The 16,500-nt window shown below is 56.0% G+C and overlaps 1 protein-coding gene across 3 annotated transcripts; it reads right to left on the bottom strand.

Annotated features, from left to right (window-relative positions):
• Positions 1-3,537: 3,537 nt before the first annotated feature.
• On the bottom strand, positions 3,538-16,299 carry NBL1 (NBL1, DAN family BMP antagonist). 3 transcript variants are annotated; one of them, XM_075437375.1, is made up of 4 exons: positions 16,090-16,299; positions 5,987-6,181; positions 5,665-5,776; positions 3,538-4,935 (listed from the first exon to the last, which is right to left on the bottom strand). In XM_075437375.1, exons 1-4 carry the CDS (start codon positions 16,110-16,112, stop codon positions 4,681-4,683), a joined length of 585 nt encoding a protein of 194 aa, XP_075293490.1. In that variant the 5' UTR covers positions 16,113-16,299; the 3' UTR covers positions 3,538-4,680. The 3 variants fall into 3 exon arrangements, with proteins under 3 accessions (XP_075293490.1, XP_075293491.1, XP_075293492.1); XM_075437376.1 differs by lacking the exon at positions 16,090-16,299 and adding an exon at positions 9,762-9,821; XM_075437377.1 differs by lacking the exon at positions 16,090-16,299 and adding an exon at positions 6,915-7,102.
• Positions 16,300-16,500: the final 201 nt, after the last annotated feature.

Here is a 16,500-nt window from a genome sequence, read left to right on the forward strand (position 1 = left end):
CTGCCCTGGCCGAGGTGCGTCCAGCGTGGGGGGGGGGTGAGTGAGGGTGTGGGTGTGCAGGTGAAGCCAGACTTTTACCTGCTGCTCCGTGATGCACAGAAAAGGATGCAGAAATGTCGATTCGGAGGAGGTGGGGCTGGGGGGGAGAGGAGGAGATGAAATGAAATGCTAATGAAAACAGGGATCTGGTCTAAACTCCACAAAGTGGCAGCCAGAGAGTTCCCTTTTCCACCTTAAAGAGACAGCCAGCACCGCGCTCTGCCTCCCGTCCGCCGGCCACCTCGTCCGACGCCGCAGACCCCGCGTCCGGCTGGCCGGTGGGCAGCGACCCACGGGCCCGCGGCTCTGCGGCTAAGCCCCACCGGCAGCTCCCAGCGCTCCATCCTCCGCGCCGGTCGATGAGAAGCAAAATTTTGCGAAGCCAAATAAAAAGCGACAAAACTGGCGTGCAGCAGCTGACAGTTGCCTGCTCAGAAAGCAGCCGGAGGCACGGGAAGGACTTGCTGGCTGATTCTCCAGCAATCCGCAGCCAGGGGTGGAGGGAAGCCGAGGGAAGCGGCTGCACTCACGCCAGGACAGCCAGCGGTCTTGCCCCTCCGCTCTGGGGTTTTTTGGGCTGGCCTTGGTGCCTTTGCAGGGGCAACCCCAGATGGACCCACGGCAACTTGTCCTTTGGCAAGCGGGAGGCAACATCTCAGAGGACCCGGTGGGTGCTGCTGGCTCCCTCATCCCTTCCAGCCCAGAAGACACTCCTGAGCCTTTACACGCTGTTAGGTATCCCACGGTCCCACCTCCACGCTTCAGGGCCAACACCTCGGGGTGCTTGGCAGAGACTGAGTTTTTTAATTACCCAGCTGCCCAAAGGTTTTTTTCTTCCAACAAACGGCTGCAATTTCTGCTGGGGGGAGACCAGAGCCGAGGGCGCTGACTCCAGCACAAACCAGAGCTTTGTGCGCGTCTCCGCTGTGCCCCCACCCTCTATCCCTGCGGTCACGGGGCGAGACATTGCCCTTCCCTCCCTGCGCTGCCACCAGAGCTTTCAGCACGCTTCCCCTGGGGAGATGCTGCTGCAGATGTGCGGGCCAGCGCCAGCTGTGCGCGCCGCACGCCTCACCTGCCCCATCCCGCTGCACCCCCAGCACCGGCTGCACTGCCCAGCTGCCCACCCCGGAACAGATATTCATCTTTTTACCAACATCTACTTTGCTAATCACCTTTTCAACAACTTTTTCGTGCTTTTCTCAGTGGCTGAATAGGCATTTCGGGTCTCTGAGCAAGGGACAGGGGAGATGCAAAGCAGGGCTCGCATCGTGCCCGGACACAGCCCATACGCAGCCCGTTGTCCCCCCAGCATCTCCGTGCCACTGGAAAGCTGTTCACCCACAAACAGCTGCTGTCACTCCTACCAGGACATGCTCCCCTGGGAGCTCGTGCACGGCGCCTGCCCTCCCTCGGCTTCCCCAGGACCCTCTCCTTGGATGCTCCCAGCCAAACCTCCCCAGCCACCTCTGCGTCGCTCTGTCCTGGCAGGCTCCCAGGGCAGAGACACGCACGCGAGGCTCTGATCGCAGCGGGAGGTTTCTTTAGAAAAGCGCTCGTACCGGGAAACCCTCACTTCCTCGTCCCATCTGCGCTGGGAACAAGCAAGAAACACACACCCCCGAGCCCACACTGCGGCAGCCTCCCCAGCTAGGATAAATCAATGCAGCAGCACAGACTTCTCCCAGCTGGGTCCACGCTAGTGCTCAGAGAGGAATTCGTGCCACAGTGCAAAGCCACGCTTCCTTCTCAGCCCTGCTGCACCCCAGCCTGAGGAGCATCTCAGTTTATCTCCAGAGCTTTTGCTCCAGAGGAGACTGGGCCAGAGGCACGTGGGAGGTTTCGTGCACTTAGTTTGGATGCATTTGCTGGGGAAGTGAATCTGAACTGATCAAAGCAAAATGTGTTTAAAAAAACCTGCCTTAAAATGAGGTCCAAATCCTACCGTTGTCCCTGCAAAAGCTTCTCTGCTCCGGCAGCTCTGCTGACCTGTTTGTGCTCTCTCCCTGTGCTGCGTTTCTGGACACATCTGCAGGGGACCGCGGTTTCCACCAGCTCTGCTCTCCAGTACCACTAGCAGGGAAAGCAAAACCAGGTTGTCAACAGCCACCCAGGTGTCAATATGGCAAAGTAAGGGCTGGTGAGATGGAATGAGTAAAACTGGAAGGCTGAGAGGCCTTGGTGAGGACATCCAGGACTTAACACAGAGGCCTCCAATAGTGCAATCTACTCTCAGGACCTCATTCCATCCTTCAACTGGGATGGCTCCTTAGGGCAGATTTTGGGCAGAGCTACCCGTAAACATTTGTGTTTTCATCTGCGAACCAGCCCTCCGCTGCCTGCCTCCACTGAAGCTCAGGTTGTGTCAAAAGGAGGTGGAGACATCCTGCTCCGAACACCCTGAGCTGCAGCTCCTGGAGTTTACAGGAACAGTCTCCCTGTTAAATCCAGCCTGTTTTCACTGTACTCCAGTACAAGGGCCCTGTGATGGTGGTTGGTGACAGCATGGGTTTCTCCACCTTTTCCTGCCTCCTGGCTCTCCCATAAAGCTCCTGTCCTTGGGAGGACTCTTCACAGCCAGAACAGACATGATCTTAACACACAGGACACCTCCACCCCTGCCAGGCTCGTGCCTTTTCAGCCCATCCCCTTCGCTGTGGCAATTGCTGCCTGAATGCAAACCCTCACCCGGAGATCTTCTCTCCACGCTCGTGCAGAGCCCCCAGAGCCCGGGACTCAAAGAGAGGGGCAATAAGCGCTGGCCGCTGGCACGGCACAGCCTCCCGGCCCTCCAGGAGCAGGAGGGACCTTCCCCAGGGTTCAGCTCGGGCAAGGGAGCATCATCTGGTCGTTTCTGAGGGCACAGCCACGTGGGTGGCCAGGCATTGGTGGGACCCGAGGTCTGCAAGGGCCCGCTCTGCCCTGCCCAGGGAACGCTTGATCCAAACACCCTCGGAAAGAGCCCACCGGTTTTCAGCCAAGGCACTTGCGTCTCCTCCTCACCCACGAAGGGATGTCCATGTCCAAGTTCACCTTCCTCCACTCTAGAGGCACTCCCGCAGGCCATGAACATCTGGATGCCACGAAACGCGCCGGATCAAGAGTGTCACCTAGTGGCAACAGAGCTGATAAAGGTTGCGTGATCCCGCAGAGACCCCACGCACTCCCCACACAAGTGGGATCCGACAGCCCTTCACCCTCCAGCCTGCAGTGACAAGGGACCTTGAGCACCACCACGCCTGGACAGCTGATGTGCAGGCTCCCCATGTCCACATGCAGCCCGTATGTGAGTATTTGGGGTCGGTTTTCCTCTTAGCGGCTCTCCCTCCTGCTCCCGAACCGAACGCAGCAGAAAGCCAAAGGGAACCATCGCTCTCCCGAGCCCCGCACCCTCCTGCGCTGCTGTCCCACCCGGTGTCCTGGTGTAAACGGCCTCTCCCTCGTCAGCACTGCGGAGCCTACTGCCAAAAACCAGACAGGCGTCAGAGCACTGAGAAATGGAAGTCAGAACTAATTTATTTCAGAAAAAAAACCAAACCAAACCAAAACCACCAATTTGTAAAAAGGAGGGGGAGGCATCGATTACAAGCTCTGGAAGCTCTTGTCAGGACAGCGCCAAAGAAATCAGCTTTATACAACAGAGAAAGGGGCAGCAGGAGGGGCCCAAGGCCGTCCCCCCACCCCGAGGCTCCCCAGCCCTGCTCGAGCTGCTCCCTGCGAAGGTCCATCAGCATCCCGGCACTCGTCCCTCTTCTCCCTCCACCACCATTAAAGTGCAGCAGGGAGAGGGGGGAGAGGGGCTGCCTTTCTCCCAGACCACCCCAGCGCCAGCCTGCCCTTGGCCTTCCCCTGCGGGCCACGAAACGCAAAACGCCAGTGCCCACAGCATGATCCAGCTCCCTCGTCGCCAGGGAGCTACGGGGTGGCCCGAGGACCAGCGAGGTAGGGGCTCTCACCACCACGGTTCCCAGCAACCTCACGCACGCAGCCCCAGAGGCACATCCTGGGGCAAAACACTGCCCGAGAGCTACCTGACACAAGGGTTGGGGTTAAGGTCCGGTGGGTGCAGGAGGAACGGCGTGTCCACGCTGAGCCCACGCATCCGCAGGCAGGGCAGATGGGAGCAAGGAGGGATGCTGCTGGTCCTGCACGCCCCAGGAGAGATGTGCGTCTCTGGTGGGACTGTGGAGAGGCTGCGTCCCTTCTTCCTCTGCCCCAGGCACGAGCCATTTGCAAGAGAAAAACCCAGAAGGACTCAGCACGGGCTCGACAGCAGGTTCAGGAGCCTGCAGACAGCTCCCGGGGAGCCCAGCTCAGCTCTTGCTCTCAGCCGAAGCCCCCTCGTCCAGGTTCCCGCTCCTCTCAATATATTATTACTATTATGTGCAAGTAGTTTTGCATCAGAAAACCCCGAGTCCTCTGCCCTCACCCTGCCGCTCCAGCCCCACGGCCACCCCTCAGCCCTGCTGGTGCCTCAGAACGTCCCTCCAGCCCCAGGGTGTCGTGGAGAGCAAAGCGTGAGGGTAGCTATGAGACAGCAAAGACTTCACCACCCCCCTCCCTCCCCAAACCCCGGCCCTCTCCCTCGCACACACCCCCTGCCCGCGCCGCCGGCTGCAAGGACAGTCCACGAGAGCCAAGTCACTCGTCGCCCTCCTCCTCGTGATGGTGGTGGCTGGAGGCAGGAGGCTCTTCCACCTCTTGTTGGTGGTGGGCATAGTGATGGGGGCTAGGACCTTCAGCGGGCATGTTCTCCTCTGCGTTCAGGTAGACGTTGAACAGGGCTCCCTCGTGGCTCGGCTCCTTGCCGCAAGCCTGGCAGCTACAGTGAAGTATCTTCTCCACCAGCTTGTCAACCCTGGGGATCTCGTCGTTGCCTGGACAGTCCAGCGTCACCTGGGCAGAAGGACGAGGACACAGTGAGTGAGCCTGCAGGCTCAATGCCCGGATGGCAAGAGCTCTCTGGGGATGTCTCGCAAGGTCACAAGCTGCAGAGACCCAGGGAAAATGCACCGACTCAAGAGGGACATTGCTGCCAGGCGCTCCTGGCACAGAAATATTGGTGGTAAATGCAAAGGCCAGCCACAAGGCACGTTGCTGAGCATCTCAGATAGCTTGGATTAAACCATCTGCCCAAATGTCTGAGTTGAAAGCAAAGCAGAGAGCTGACCCAGGTCCCTGGGTGCCCAGGCTTGCCTCGGAGGCAGGGTGTGTGGCTCTGCCAGGACCAACGCTGGCACGAAGCTGTGACTGGCAGATGGGCCGTGGGAAGCGCTTCTGGACTTCGAAGAAGGCAAAAACTCCCAAGTGGGAGGAGGTGACAAAGGGAGCGGTGGAGAGAACGGGCACGTGGGAAGAGCACGGGGATGAATAATGCAGGGATGCTTCTGCGGACAGTGACAAATGCACCATTCACCACAGCAGTCACGTTGCTTCCAGCAGCCCCTTCCACCCAGGCATCTCAAGAAAGGGTAAAGTCACCTGAGAGACACTCTGGAAGGAAACTACAAGTGGGAAAACCTCAGGGAAGGGGAACGACTTGCCCTAAAGCGGTGGCAGAGCAGAGCTGAGAGCCCCTGAGCGAGGCCCTGCAGAGAGAACCGTGGAGCAGGCAGGGATACTCACGATTTCCCACATGGACTGGGCTGGCATGCAGGAGTCGCAGTGAACCAGAGACTCCGTGGACTGAGGGAAGGTGTTGGGGACGCTGTAGCTGAAACACTGTCCCAGACAGGCCCTGCAAAGACAACAGGAGGGATGAGGTCTCAGGGGAGGTGCCTGTTCTTCCCGACAGAGGCAGAAGGAGATTCGACCTTCCACTGAGACAGACTGAAGGCAGCCGGGCAGAGGCAGGACACTGTGCCTGGCTTCTTGTGCAAGGGACGGTCCCTAAAGCCACAAAGGGAAGTCAGCGGCACCCAGCTCGGCGCTGAGGGTGGGTCTGTACCTGTTCTGGATGGACTTGGACTCGCAGCCGCTGTGCCCCACGATCTGGGTGATGTTCTTCGCCTCGCACCAAGCGCTCTTGTCCGGGAAGAGGGCAAGCTTGTTTATGGGGGGCGGTGCGGCCAGGAGCAGCGCTGGGAAGAGGGCACCAACCACGAACCATAACATCATGGCCAGCTCTGCCAAAATCCTACAACTGGAGACAGAGAGCAAAGTGTTCGTAGGAAGGAAAAGAGGCAAGCCGGCCCGTTTCTCCAGCCCCAGAGGAGTCTTTGGCTGCGACAAGCACAGCTATGTCCTCCCAGGGTGTTGGTACTCGCATCTCCCTCCACGGCCAGGGAGGCTCCCCGAAACACGGCCCAGGGAGCGGGACATGCTGCTCTGCCTCTTCCCTCTTCAAAACCAGCTCTGGGGCAGGCAGACACCTGCAGTACTTCTGCCGAGCTTTGTGCCAGGAGCAACAGCAGGCTTTTCGTCCTTTCCCCCACAAAGCTGGGCTGGGAGAAGTTTGCAAAACAAAAGCGTCACCGCCACGGGCCCAGCCAGGTTGGAGAAGTCGCGGACCACAGAAATGCTTTTATTTGAGGAAGGAGCACACTTCCCCACTTCCTTCTCTCCCACTTTAAAAGCCAAAGCTGGCCTTCCCAGGGAAAAGGGACGGCATTCCCGGGGAAGAGAAGCCCTCTCCTCCTGGCAGTGCGCAGCAGATGTCGCTGCGAGGCAGCAGCAAGCGAGGAGACGTGGAAACCTCAACGCAGCGGCCAGGCACCCGCAGGAAAGACCAATACAGCATTTGTTTTTACAGAGCCACTCGCACTCAGCAAACGGTTACTGGGCGGAGGGGAACTCAGTCTGCAGACAAGGGGGGTCCTTGTAACACCAAGCACAAACCTCGCTCGCAAAGGTGGTCGGCCGAGAGGGTTACTTACCACCCCCAGAGCAAGCCCCCGCCGGGTGTCCTTGCAGGCCAGCTGCGCTCTCCAGCCAAGGTGCCTGCATTAACACTCCCAATCACTGGGGAAAGGCAGACGGAAAAGCATCATAGAAATAGGGAAATTTTTTCCTTTGTGGGGTTTGGATGGAGTCACAGTGAAAGGCAGACATTTATACCGTCTAAAATATTTGTTAGAACCATGTTATTTGTTACTTCCTTCTATTTATTTATCCAGATGAAGATCCAAAGCCCACACTGGAAAGACTCCTGTTGATTCCCATGGCTCCTGGGCCCAGCCCTCTAACGCTTGCCGGGGAACGAGAGGAAAAATGCCTTGTGCATCAGACGCCGGCGTCAGAGGCAGCGCGCACTGGGGACTCCCAGCTGGGCAGTCCCCTGGTCGCTGTCTATCTGCAGTTTCCACCATCACATCCTCGGCTGGAGGCCCACCACGTTTACCTAAATAACAGAGATGGCCTACTAAGCACCTCTCACGGCTCCAGCTCAGATACTTTAGGGTCATTATGGGGCAGAGGGGTTTGCCCTGCTACCCCTCCACTGAGCTCAACCTCCTGGATGTGAATCAAAAGAGAGACAAGAGAGAGATGCTTCTCCATCCCATGGCAGCCAGAAAAGGACATCCTCACTCCCTGGCCGTGGATCTCTGGAGGAATCAGGTGGGGTCTCTGCTAAATTTTCTTATTTCCTGGTGATGCAGGAATCATAATGGTATAACGCAGCAACACCTTCATAGCCCTGGCTTCCTAATCCTCCCAGCACTTGTTCATGTGAATCCCACGGGGCCCTGGTGAGAATACCTGCACGAAGCAGGGTTTGCAGGTCTCAGCCTGACATAAGCAGAGGGTTTTAGCCCTTGAACTTCTTCTGCCATTAATGAGAGCATTGTGGTTAAATGCATTTGTCCTGAAGACAACTCTTAGTGCTTACATCTGCTCCCTGAAATTTCCTTCCATTTCAGCAGGGGAATTCTGCAATTTCTGCTAAGAAGAACACGGCTAAGCTGCACACACACACTTGGTTTGCTTGGTTTTCTGGAACGAACATCACTCATTCCCCAAATGCCAGCAGCTCTGCGCTGAGGAATCCCGCTCCCAAAGGCAAGTCCGAGATCAGAGCTGGGATGTGACCCAAACAGCAATCACAGCCCCCGGGGGAACAGCCGAAATTCCTCTGGAGTCAGCACACAAGTTCACTTCCACATGCCCGATTAGAGAGCAATTTCCTTCTTTCCAAAGAAAGGTGGTGGCTGGTTTTTTTCCAGGTTTCTCTTCATCTCTACCCAGCGGCAAAGACACAAACATTTGTGTCTGCGCTGACAGCTCTGCTTCCCCGGGACCTTTCTTTGTCCTGAAGGGAGGTGTTCAACAGAGAGGTGTTTCTGCAGCACCGGTCAGAGCAGATCCATTGCCAGCGGCACAGAGCATCATCTCTGAGCATCCGAGCTCCTGTCTCCCTCCAATACTGAGAGGAAGACGAGTGAGGGGGCTCTGCTAAAGCACAGAACCTGGCCTGGATTCAGGAAAGCACTTAAACACACGCTTAAGCCCTCTCCTTTCCCGAGCAGGGATGTCTTTGTAACCAGGGCCCCTAGCAGCATGGCCACTGGTCCGGTGTGCAGAGGGGCAGTCGGTGAGCTGGGGAACTGGGTACCTACACAGAGCTGGGGTAATGGCAGCTGCACCCCGTTCTCCAGGGCACTCGGGTGCTGAGCACTGCTGTCCCCCTCTGATCTGAAGCCTTGAACAGGCCACATCCACACACAGTGTCTTCCTTCTCCCAAGAATGCCCTGGAACCCGCAGGGCCACATTTCTAGCAAGCAACAGGGTTTATGCCAGTGCCTAGGAAAACATCTGATGCAGCTGAGTTTGGGAGGGAGCTGGAAACAGCCTGCTCACAACCATGGCATGTTCACTGCCATAGTTCAAACCAGTCATGCGAACAGAGCTGCCACGAAAACCATTCATCTGACAGCAGCCACAGGGTCAGAGACAAAAGCACCGTGTTCCTTCTCCCCCCGGCTGGGAAGGGAAGGAAAAAAGGAAGACAAGGCACCCCAGCAGGTTTGCAAACTCCCGATTAAATAAAGGCACTGAGCACATTCCTCCGTGACAAGCTAAATTACACATTGCAGCCCTTAAAGGAACAAGTGTGTGCTCCCCGGCGCTGACCCCGGCCCTGGCCTGCCGGCGGGAGCAAGCACTTCCCCACACACAGGGGCTTCTTTCTCTCCTCCGCACCAGGGCACATTTTTTTTCCTGCTAGTCAAAGCTTTTCAAGCAGAAAGTTCAGCTCCGTAACGGCAGACCCATCAGCCCATGAGGCTCTCCCACCTCTGCAGGGAAGCACAGGGCAGCTTCCTCCGCCATCCCTTCAGCACGCGTTTGAGAAACCAAATGACTCAGCCCTTGAGCCTGGCACATCCCGGACTCCGGAGACAAACAACTCCTCAGCGCACGCACAGCTGCAGCCTTGTGGTGAGCGGCCCTGGAGCCTTTTTCCACCCTGTCCCCATGCCCGAGGAGCTAAGGGGCAAAATGTCCGAGGCTGGGGGGTCTCAGCTCTACCAGCTCAGCATCCCCGCCAGGTCTGGAGCGTCTGCAGGAGTCCTGTCAACGGCTGAGCCTCCCACAAGCCTGGTTCTGAGATCTGGTGGCAGCACGCTCAGATGTTCTGTGTCACCTAGAAGAGCTTCTTCCTCCCATCCCGGCAGTCCCGGGGACTCTCAGGAGTCCTGCAAGCAGGACAGTCCCCGCCAACGCCTGGAAGCAGCTGGGAAAATCTACATCATTACTTGGGCTGGAGGACAATCACGGGAATTACCTCGGAGGCCACGTTCCCACCATCCAGCCCACAGCTGTTCCCGGCCATTTGGAAACCAAACACTTCTGGAGGAAATAAAAAAGATCTAATCAGTTTTACCTTCTTTTTCCAGAGGGAAGTTTACACCATAATACAAGACAAGCCTGCAGGTGGACATGGGGAACATTTCATGAGTAGTTTAATACATTTATAGGTATTTTTCTGATCCAAGATCTTGCAATGTTGCCAGACACATAAAAACACAGACACAGGTATATTGTGCTCATGGCCACACACACAGCACCCCAGGGTCTGAGAGACAAGAAATCCCTAAGCTTTACAAACATTGCTTAGCCAAGGCTCAAAGCCTATGAATACAGCACAGAAATAGTGTCAGCTCCACGCTGCGGCTGAGGAAAACAAGGTATGAAGCCGGGAAATGGCCTTCCCTCAGTGCCTAACTCAGTGATTCAAGCCCCTGTGGGAGATGCGTGAGATCTCAGCGAGATGGACGAGGTGAAGGTTTCAGCTCCCGGTCTGGATCAGAGGTGGGACCTTCCCCTTTCTCTCCTGAGTCCCTGGACGCATGGCTGTCCTTCCCACCCAGCCTGGCTCTCAAGCTACACCACACCAAGCTGCCGACAGCAAACCCACGTTGGTGTTAGACACAAACCACAGCGGTACCGGGTCAGGCCTTTGTGTTCAAGTAGTTATTTGGGCCATTTTGCTGAGAAAAGCTGCTGCACGGTGCTGCTGGGAGGAGTCCCCAAAGATGCGCTGCTCTGTGCCTCAGTTTCCCTGCTCGTAAGAGCACCGCACACCAAGCGAGCTGACGGGTGAGGGGAGAGCGGGAAAGCACGGGGAGGTCTTTGGAGTGCCAGACTTCCTTCGAGGGAAGAGGCTGCCCGGGGCAGGAGCAGAGGGACGGCTGCCAACAGCCCTTGCCCCACACGGTGCGGCGCGCTTTCCTCGCCGGGAAGGTGCTCGGGGGAAACACTGCGGTGCCAGGCAGGCAGGAGTCAGGCCAGGACATCGCTGTGCCGTGGGAGAGTCACACGGGGACACTGCGACGCAGGGCATGGGCAGTTTGCTGCCTTGGAGAAGAGAAAGCTCTCCAAGGACTCGGGTGGGATCACTCCCGCGTGTGGAGGTGGCCAGGAGCGATCCCTCTTGCAGGTAGCTGTAAATGCTAAAAGGCAGCCCATTATCTGGGCACCTAAAAGGAAGCAAAGCCACAGTAAGTGTCTGATTTGGTGGCAACTGGAAAGAAACATGTACTTGTCCCAGGAAGATCCAGGGCACAGGTCTCCTTAGACAAAGGATTTTGTCTATACAGAAACTTCTGAATACTACAGGGAATTGCCTCTTAGGAATCTTAAATAATATTTGCTTACACGGAACAAAAAATACTATAAGCGAGCATTATTAGTAGGAAGAGTTTACACCTAAACTGCGAAAACCTCAAAAATCAGTGTACTAAAAAAAAAAAATCAAAACAAGTGATTTTATTCAATACTTGTCCTTATTCAATCCTTCCCTCTTGTTTGAAACTTGCATTTAGCTAGACCTTTACATTTTTCAATTTGGTTGCAAAAATTACAAAGCACAACATTCTTCTGGGGGGTCTACTGTTGAGCCTGCAATAGCCCAAATTAATCTGACCGATGTCACGACAATATCGCCAGGGGAGAGGGAAGAGAACTATGCACTGAAAATGTCTAGAGGTAATTCTTCAGGACAGCAAGACAGATGAGTGCTTAACTGAACACAGAAGCTCTCTTCTGAGCTGAGAGCTTCAGCCTTGCTTGGCTGAGCTGCAGAATCTGGGCAGAAATTACAAAAAAAATAAGAAGGGAACTACCATAGGAAGACATCTGATATTTAACGTACAGGAATCAATCCTAAAAACTTTTTGATAATGGAGCAAGAGCCATGTCGTTTCTCACTGTGGGTCTGGCAGTCTCTGCTCCTTTCAAAAGCAGGAGATGTTAGAGCTTCCCTTTCCGTAACATATTAATTTCCACTCCAGCATGGGTGGGTGATTCTCAGAAACAAAGCAGAGATAGAAGCAGTGCAGCATTCTTAAAGCCCTCTCCCCTCCCCACTTTGGCCAGAATTTCAAAAGACTTTGGTACATTGGGAGTTTAAATCTGGCTTCTCGACCACGCACTGAGCACTCGAGAAACTCATTTTTTGCAGCTGGGAAAAAACTTCAAGTTCCTTTACCTACAAAAGTAATCAGAAAGCTACCTATGGACTTAGATAGGCTTAGAATGGGGTCCTAAAGGAGTTCTGCTGGAAAAGGGACACACTAATGGCCTTTGGAGAAGGCAAGAGTACTATAAACAGTTTTTGGTAATTTATTTCAATTGCTCAATTTCTTCAGCATCAAGAACAATCACAGCCAGGAAAACGCATCAGCCTAAAGCACAGGAATATATCCTGGCCCCACACTACCATCCACTCCCTCTCTTCTTCCAGCCCCTGCTCAAAATGCGGGGCTCTGCAGCCGCTGAGAGCAGTGGGGTGGGAGCAAGGATCAGCTGCGTTGGGGACCTGGAAAACAAGCCTGGTACCGGCCTCCAGCAGCCAGCAGTTTTGGGGAGCGAAGGGACCGGGGTGCCTCAGTGAACTGGGGAAAGGGAGAGCTTTGGCTAGCGGTAGGTCGTATCCCAGCGCGTTGCAGATAAGATGAGAAATCGGCGCTTTCAAACACAGCTGTTAGCAGCGTTTCAGCCAGAGGCCTTGCTCGCATGTCTGGACCTGACGGAGGCTCGACTCCCTCCCGCGTTTCCCCTGGAGCTGGCGTTTCCCACACGCTCGCTGCCGCAGAGCGCGCAGGCAGAGCCACCCGCCACGGGCAGCACCGTCAGCCCGGCGGGGGCTGAGCTATCGGCTGGAGGACCGCACGCGTCCAAACGTGGACAGTAGATCTGAAACCCCGTGAAAACCCCACGCAGCCACCGTGACTGCTGCGCTCCAGCTGGGCTGCTCTCGCGGAAGCTGTCTCTGACCCCTGCAAGCGACGGTCTCCCACCCAGCGTGGAAAGAGGCTCTGTCTTTTCCTCCTCCACAGCATCGCTAATCGAGAGCCTGACCACTATCACTCGCCGACAGCATCTCCCCAAAGCACCCGGCTCGCTCCGGAGCGTGCAGTCACGTCGTTCCCCCCTGCAACCGAAGCCGCAGCCTCTCCCCTCCTTTTTCGGTGAAAACAGCTTTCGCGGGGTCGGCAGTAAAATCTGCGCCGCCTCTGGGAAGGGTCCCAAGAGTCGTTCACTGTTACCCGTGTTTGATTTGCACACAGGCACCAGCGATTTCCCCAGGGAGCGCTTCTCCCAGCAGGCCCAGTTCTGCTTTCACTTAGTGTGAGGTAAACTGGGACCGGCTCCTCCGAATGACTCCACTGGTGCAAATGAGATCAGAATCTGGCACCGCTCGTCTTACTCAAAACAAGCATAACTGGAACCAGATAAAACCAGTTCTAGTACGTAGTGGCCACCAGGATGATTATTTTTTTAATTTAGCACACACGCCGCGTAAGGCCATCCCGCAGGCAGAGATGGGAGTTGTCTCGAATGCCAACCACACTGGCTTTCGGCTTGCTCGGTCATTCATTACCAAACTTGCATAAAAAATCAAGCCCTGTCCTACGCAGCGGGGCTGCGCTTGCAGGATCAGGTTCCCAGCTGCTGGAGCAAGAGGTGGAAAGAGGGAAGGAGCAAGGGGTTTGCGGCTGGAGCTGTGGATCTTTCAATGACCGTTCAGGATCCTGCCTGAAGTTTCCCTCCCCCTTTACACCCGCTTGGGCCATATCCTGGCCACAGCAGCAGAAATCCAGTCAACCTGAGTGCTGTTTTGCCCTCTTTTTTAATCTCTGCTTTACACTGCGCCAGCCTTCTCAGTGTTGATGACATAAAACCCAGCGTCTGTGTTATTCACCCACGGCACTGGCTGCACTATCTCCAGTACCGAAGCACAGAAACGCGCGGCGGTGCAGGGCCGGGGCTTTCGGGGCTAGCAGAACAGCTCGCAGCCCGGTTGGTATTCTCAGTCGCTACCAGACGTGCTGGGGGCTGACCTCCCACTTGACGTTTAAACAGTCTTTCCTGAAACTGCAGGATCGGGCCCAGTAACCACAATGAAATCAAATCGTGAACTGAATGCCAGCTGCCGGCCTTTCCCCTCTCTGGACAAGTCATCTGAGTTCTGTATCAGAGAAGAAAGACACTTAAGCCCCATCTGAGAGAGTGACCAAAGCGAGGGCCTGATCCTGACGCCATTTCCAAAGCTCATCTCCAAAGGGCTGAAATCTTGCCTGGAATGGGGGTAGCAGCCCAGCCAGCTCCACAACCAGTAGAAATGAGTGTTGGGTTGCTCCGTTCCCACCATCGGAGCTAATTTACACCCAGGAGAGCCCTGGTCCCCACCGCCCCGTGTCGCTCCCTCCCTAAACAGCGCTGGGCGAGAAACAAAGGTCTGGGGAAAGAGCAAGCACAGCTCCTGCCATTGCTAACGGGAGGCACGGAGGACAGACCACCCCTCATTCCCACTCCGGTCCTCCCCCAAAAGGGCGATTTTATCAGCCATTTACATTTTTAAGAGTCTGATTTGAGCGGGTGTGAAGTTTCTTTGCCCTAAGCCTTGCTGAACCGACCGGCACTCTGGTCCTTGCTTTATCGCAGTGGATCTCCGAGCCCGGGCAACTATAGAGAAGGGTTTTTTTTTCCAGCAGACTTCAAAAAATAAGAGCAAGAGCAAGGCCCTAGGACGGAGCAAGCCCCCGGCTCTGCCTCCCCCGCGGTCGCTGCAGCTCCGATACGGGAGCTGGCGGAGGTATTGCTAACACTTCAGTGGGAACAGCACAGAGCTCGGCGAGGAATAACTGCCCAGGAGTTTACTCGGCTTCTCGGGCGGGTTTCCCACGACTATACCGGCTTAGCACGACCTTGGCAATGCCAACACACGCCGCGAGCAAAGTTACTCCAATACGGGCAGGTCTTCAAGGCTACTTTAAAAGCAGTTTGGCTTGGGGCCAGATCCTGCACTTCCTGGGCACCCAAAACTCCCTCCAGCTTGACTGTTTTCCTCGCTCCAGAAAGACGACCGGGTGCTCAGCAACACTTTGCTCGTTTGCCCTCTTTGCAAGACCGCAAACTCCCCAAGCTGGAATTCAGCGCAGAGAGGTCAAGCCAAGAGCCCGGATTCTTCTCAGGGCTGTTTGCAAACACTTGGGATTTTTATACTGAAGGCAAATTCCATTTCCCATCCTGCGGTTTGCAAATTTGAGGCGAGCTGCCTTTTTCGAGATGGGAGACTGCCTTTGAAAAGCAAAAGTGCCCATTGTATGCAGCTGATTTTTGGCTGGTTGGACATTGCAAAGAGGACACAAAGTTCTTAGGCTAAAAATACAAGGGAAAATCTGAGCCTCGCCGTATCATGAGGATCCTTCCCACTCATTTCAGCAGGGTCCAGATTTTTCCCAAAAAACCCCGCATGGCAAAGCTACGGTGCCCTGACTCCACAAACACTTCACAGAGGCTTTTGAATTTGATGGGGTTCATCCTATACGTAAAAGTTCAGCTGTGGAGCAGAGCATAAGTTTCTCGTAAGAGTGCCCTCGCAAGAGAAATGTTAGCAGGCAACAAGGGATTGTCCGGATCGACTTTAATGCAGCCTGAAAATGAGCTGAAGCATGCTCTGACCCCAGAACATCTTTCGGAGAAAAAGAGAAATCCCCACTGTGCATAAAACGCAGAGATTATTTTATATAACAAATAAGAACTGCCACAAATACTTAGACAAACTGAAATACTAGGTTACGACTCAAGAAACAGGTAGAGCCGTATCAGACATCAGCCTTTGCAACATTCCAGCAAGCACAAAAGCTGTTTGCAGGATACACGGATATAAATTCATCCCAGTGCAAACTTTTCAAGCAACAAAAGTTTACTGCCTTTTCCATCAGAAAAATGTCCTTCCTTCATGATACTCTATGTCCTCTGGAGCTGCGGTTATCGATACGCTGAACATCGCCGTTCTTTCCTCCGCACTTTTGTTTGAAACCTGAAATAGCCGGGACAGACTCTGTCCCGCAGATGTGCAACCGGTAGAGCGCGGCTCCCCATACCCTATTCTTTCATTTGATTTCCACAGCGGCGGTGGAAATAGTTTAACCGAGCCCGCAACGGATTTCTGCCCGTGGCGATACCCTCACCGATCGCCCGGGGAGCGGGGAGAGCAGACCGGAGAGGGGAAGAGGAGGAACGCCCGGTGCTGAGCAGGGCGGAGGAAGAGCCGCCGCTCCGTTTTGGGGGGACACACGCACACAAAGCGGAGGGGTACTCACCACCCAGCCGACGGCGGGCGCATCCCATGGGCTGCGGGGCGGCGGGCGGCTACAGCCCCGCGGTGCCCGGCGGCTGCCGCATCCCCGGCGCGGCGGGGCCCGGAGGCGCGGGGCGGGCGGGAGCTGCCGTCCTCTCCCCCCCCCGCTTCTCCCTTCCCTCTCGCCGGTGCCGGGCTCCGGGCGGTGCCGCCGGCCCCGCCGCCCGCGATTGCACAATCGGGGCGGGGAAGCGAGAGGAGGAGGAGGAGGAGGAGGAGGAGGAGGGGAGCGCCGGGCCCGCCCCGCCGGTGTGCGGAGCGGTGCGGGGAGTCCCGGGGACCGGCGGCGGACTGGCAGCCCTCGGGGTGGGCACCGAGCGCCCGTCCGGGCCGGTGAAGCCCCCGCCGAGGGCTGAAGGCGAAGGGGAAGGCG

This window comes from Opisthocomus hoazin, chromosome 16 (genome assembly GCF_030867145.1).
Source record: "Opisthocomus hoazin isolate bOpiHoa1 chromosome 16, bOpiHoa1.hap1, whole genome shotgun sequence".
Taxonomy (NCBI): domain Eukaryota; kingdom Metazoa; phylum Chordata; class Aves; order Opisthocomiformes; family Opisthocomidae; genus Opisthocomus; species Opisthocomus hoazin.

Coding starts and splice junctions, on each gene's coding strand:
- NBL1 (XM_075437375.1), bottom strand. CDS start 16,112: ATGCGCCCGCCGTCGGCTGGGTG. Junction 6,182..16,089: donor CGCCCGCCGTCGGCTGGGTG/GTGAGTACCCCT, acceptor CTCTGTCTCCAG/TTGTAGGATTTTGGCAGAGC. Junction 4,936..5,664: donor CCCAGTCCATGTGGGAAATC/GTGAGTATCCCT, acceptor CCTTCTGCCCAG/GTGACGCTGGACTGTCCAGG.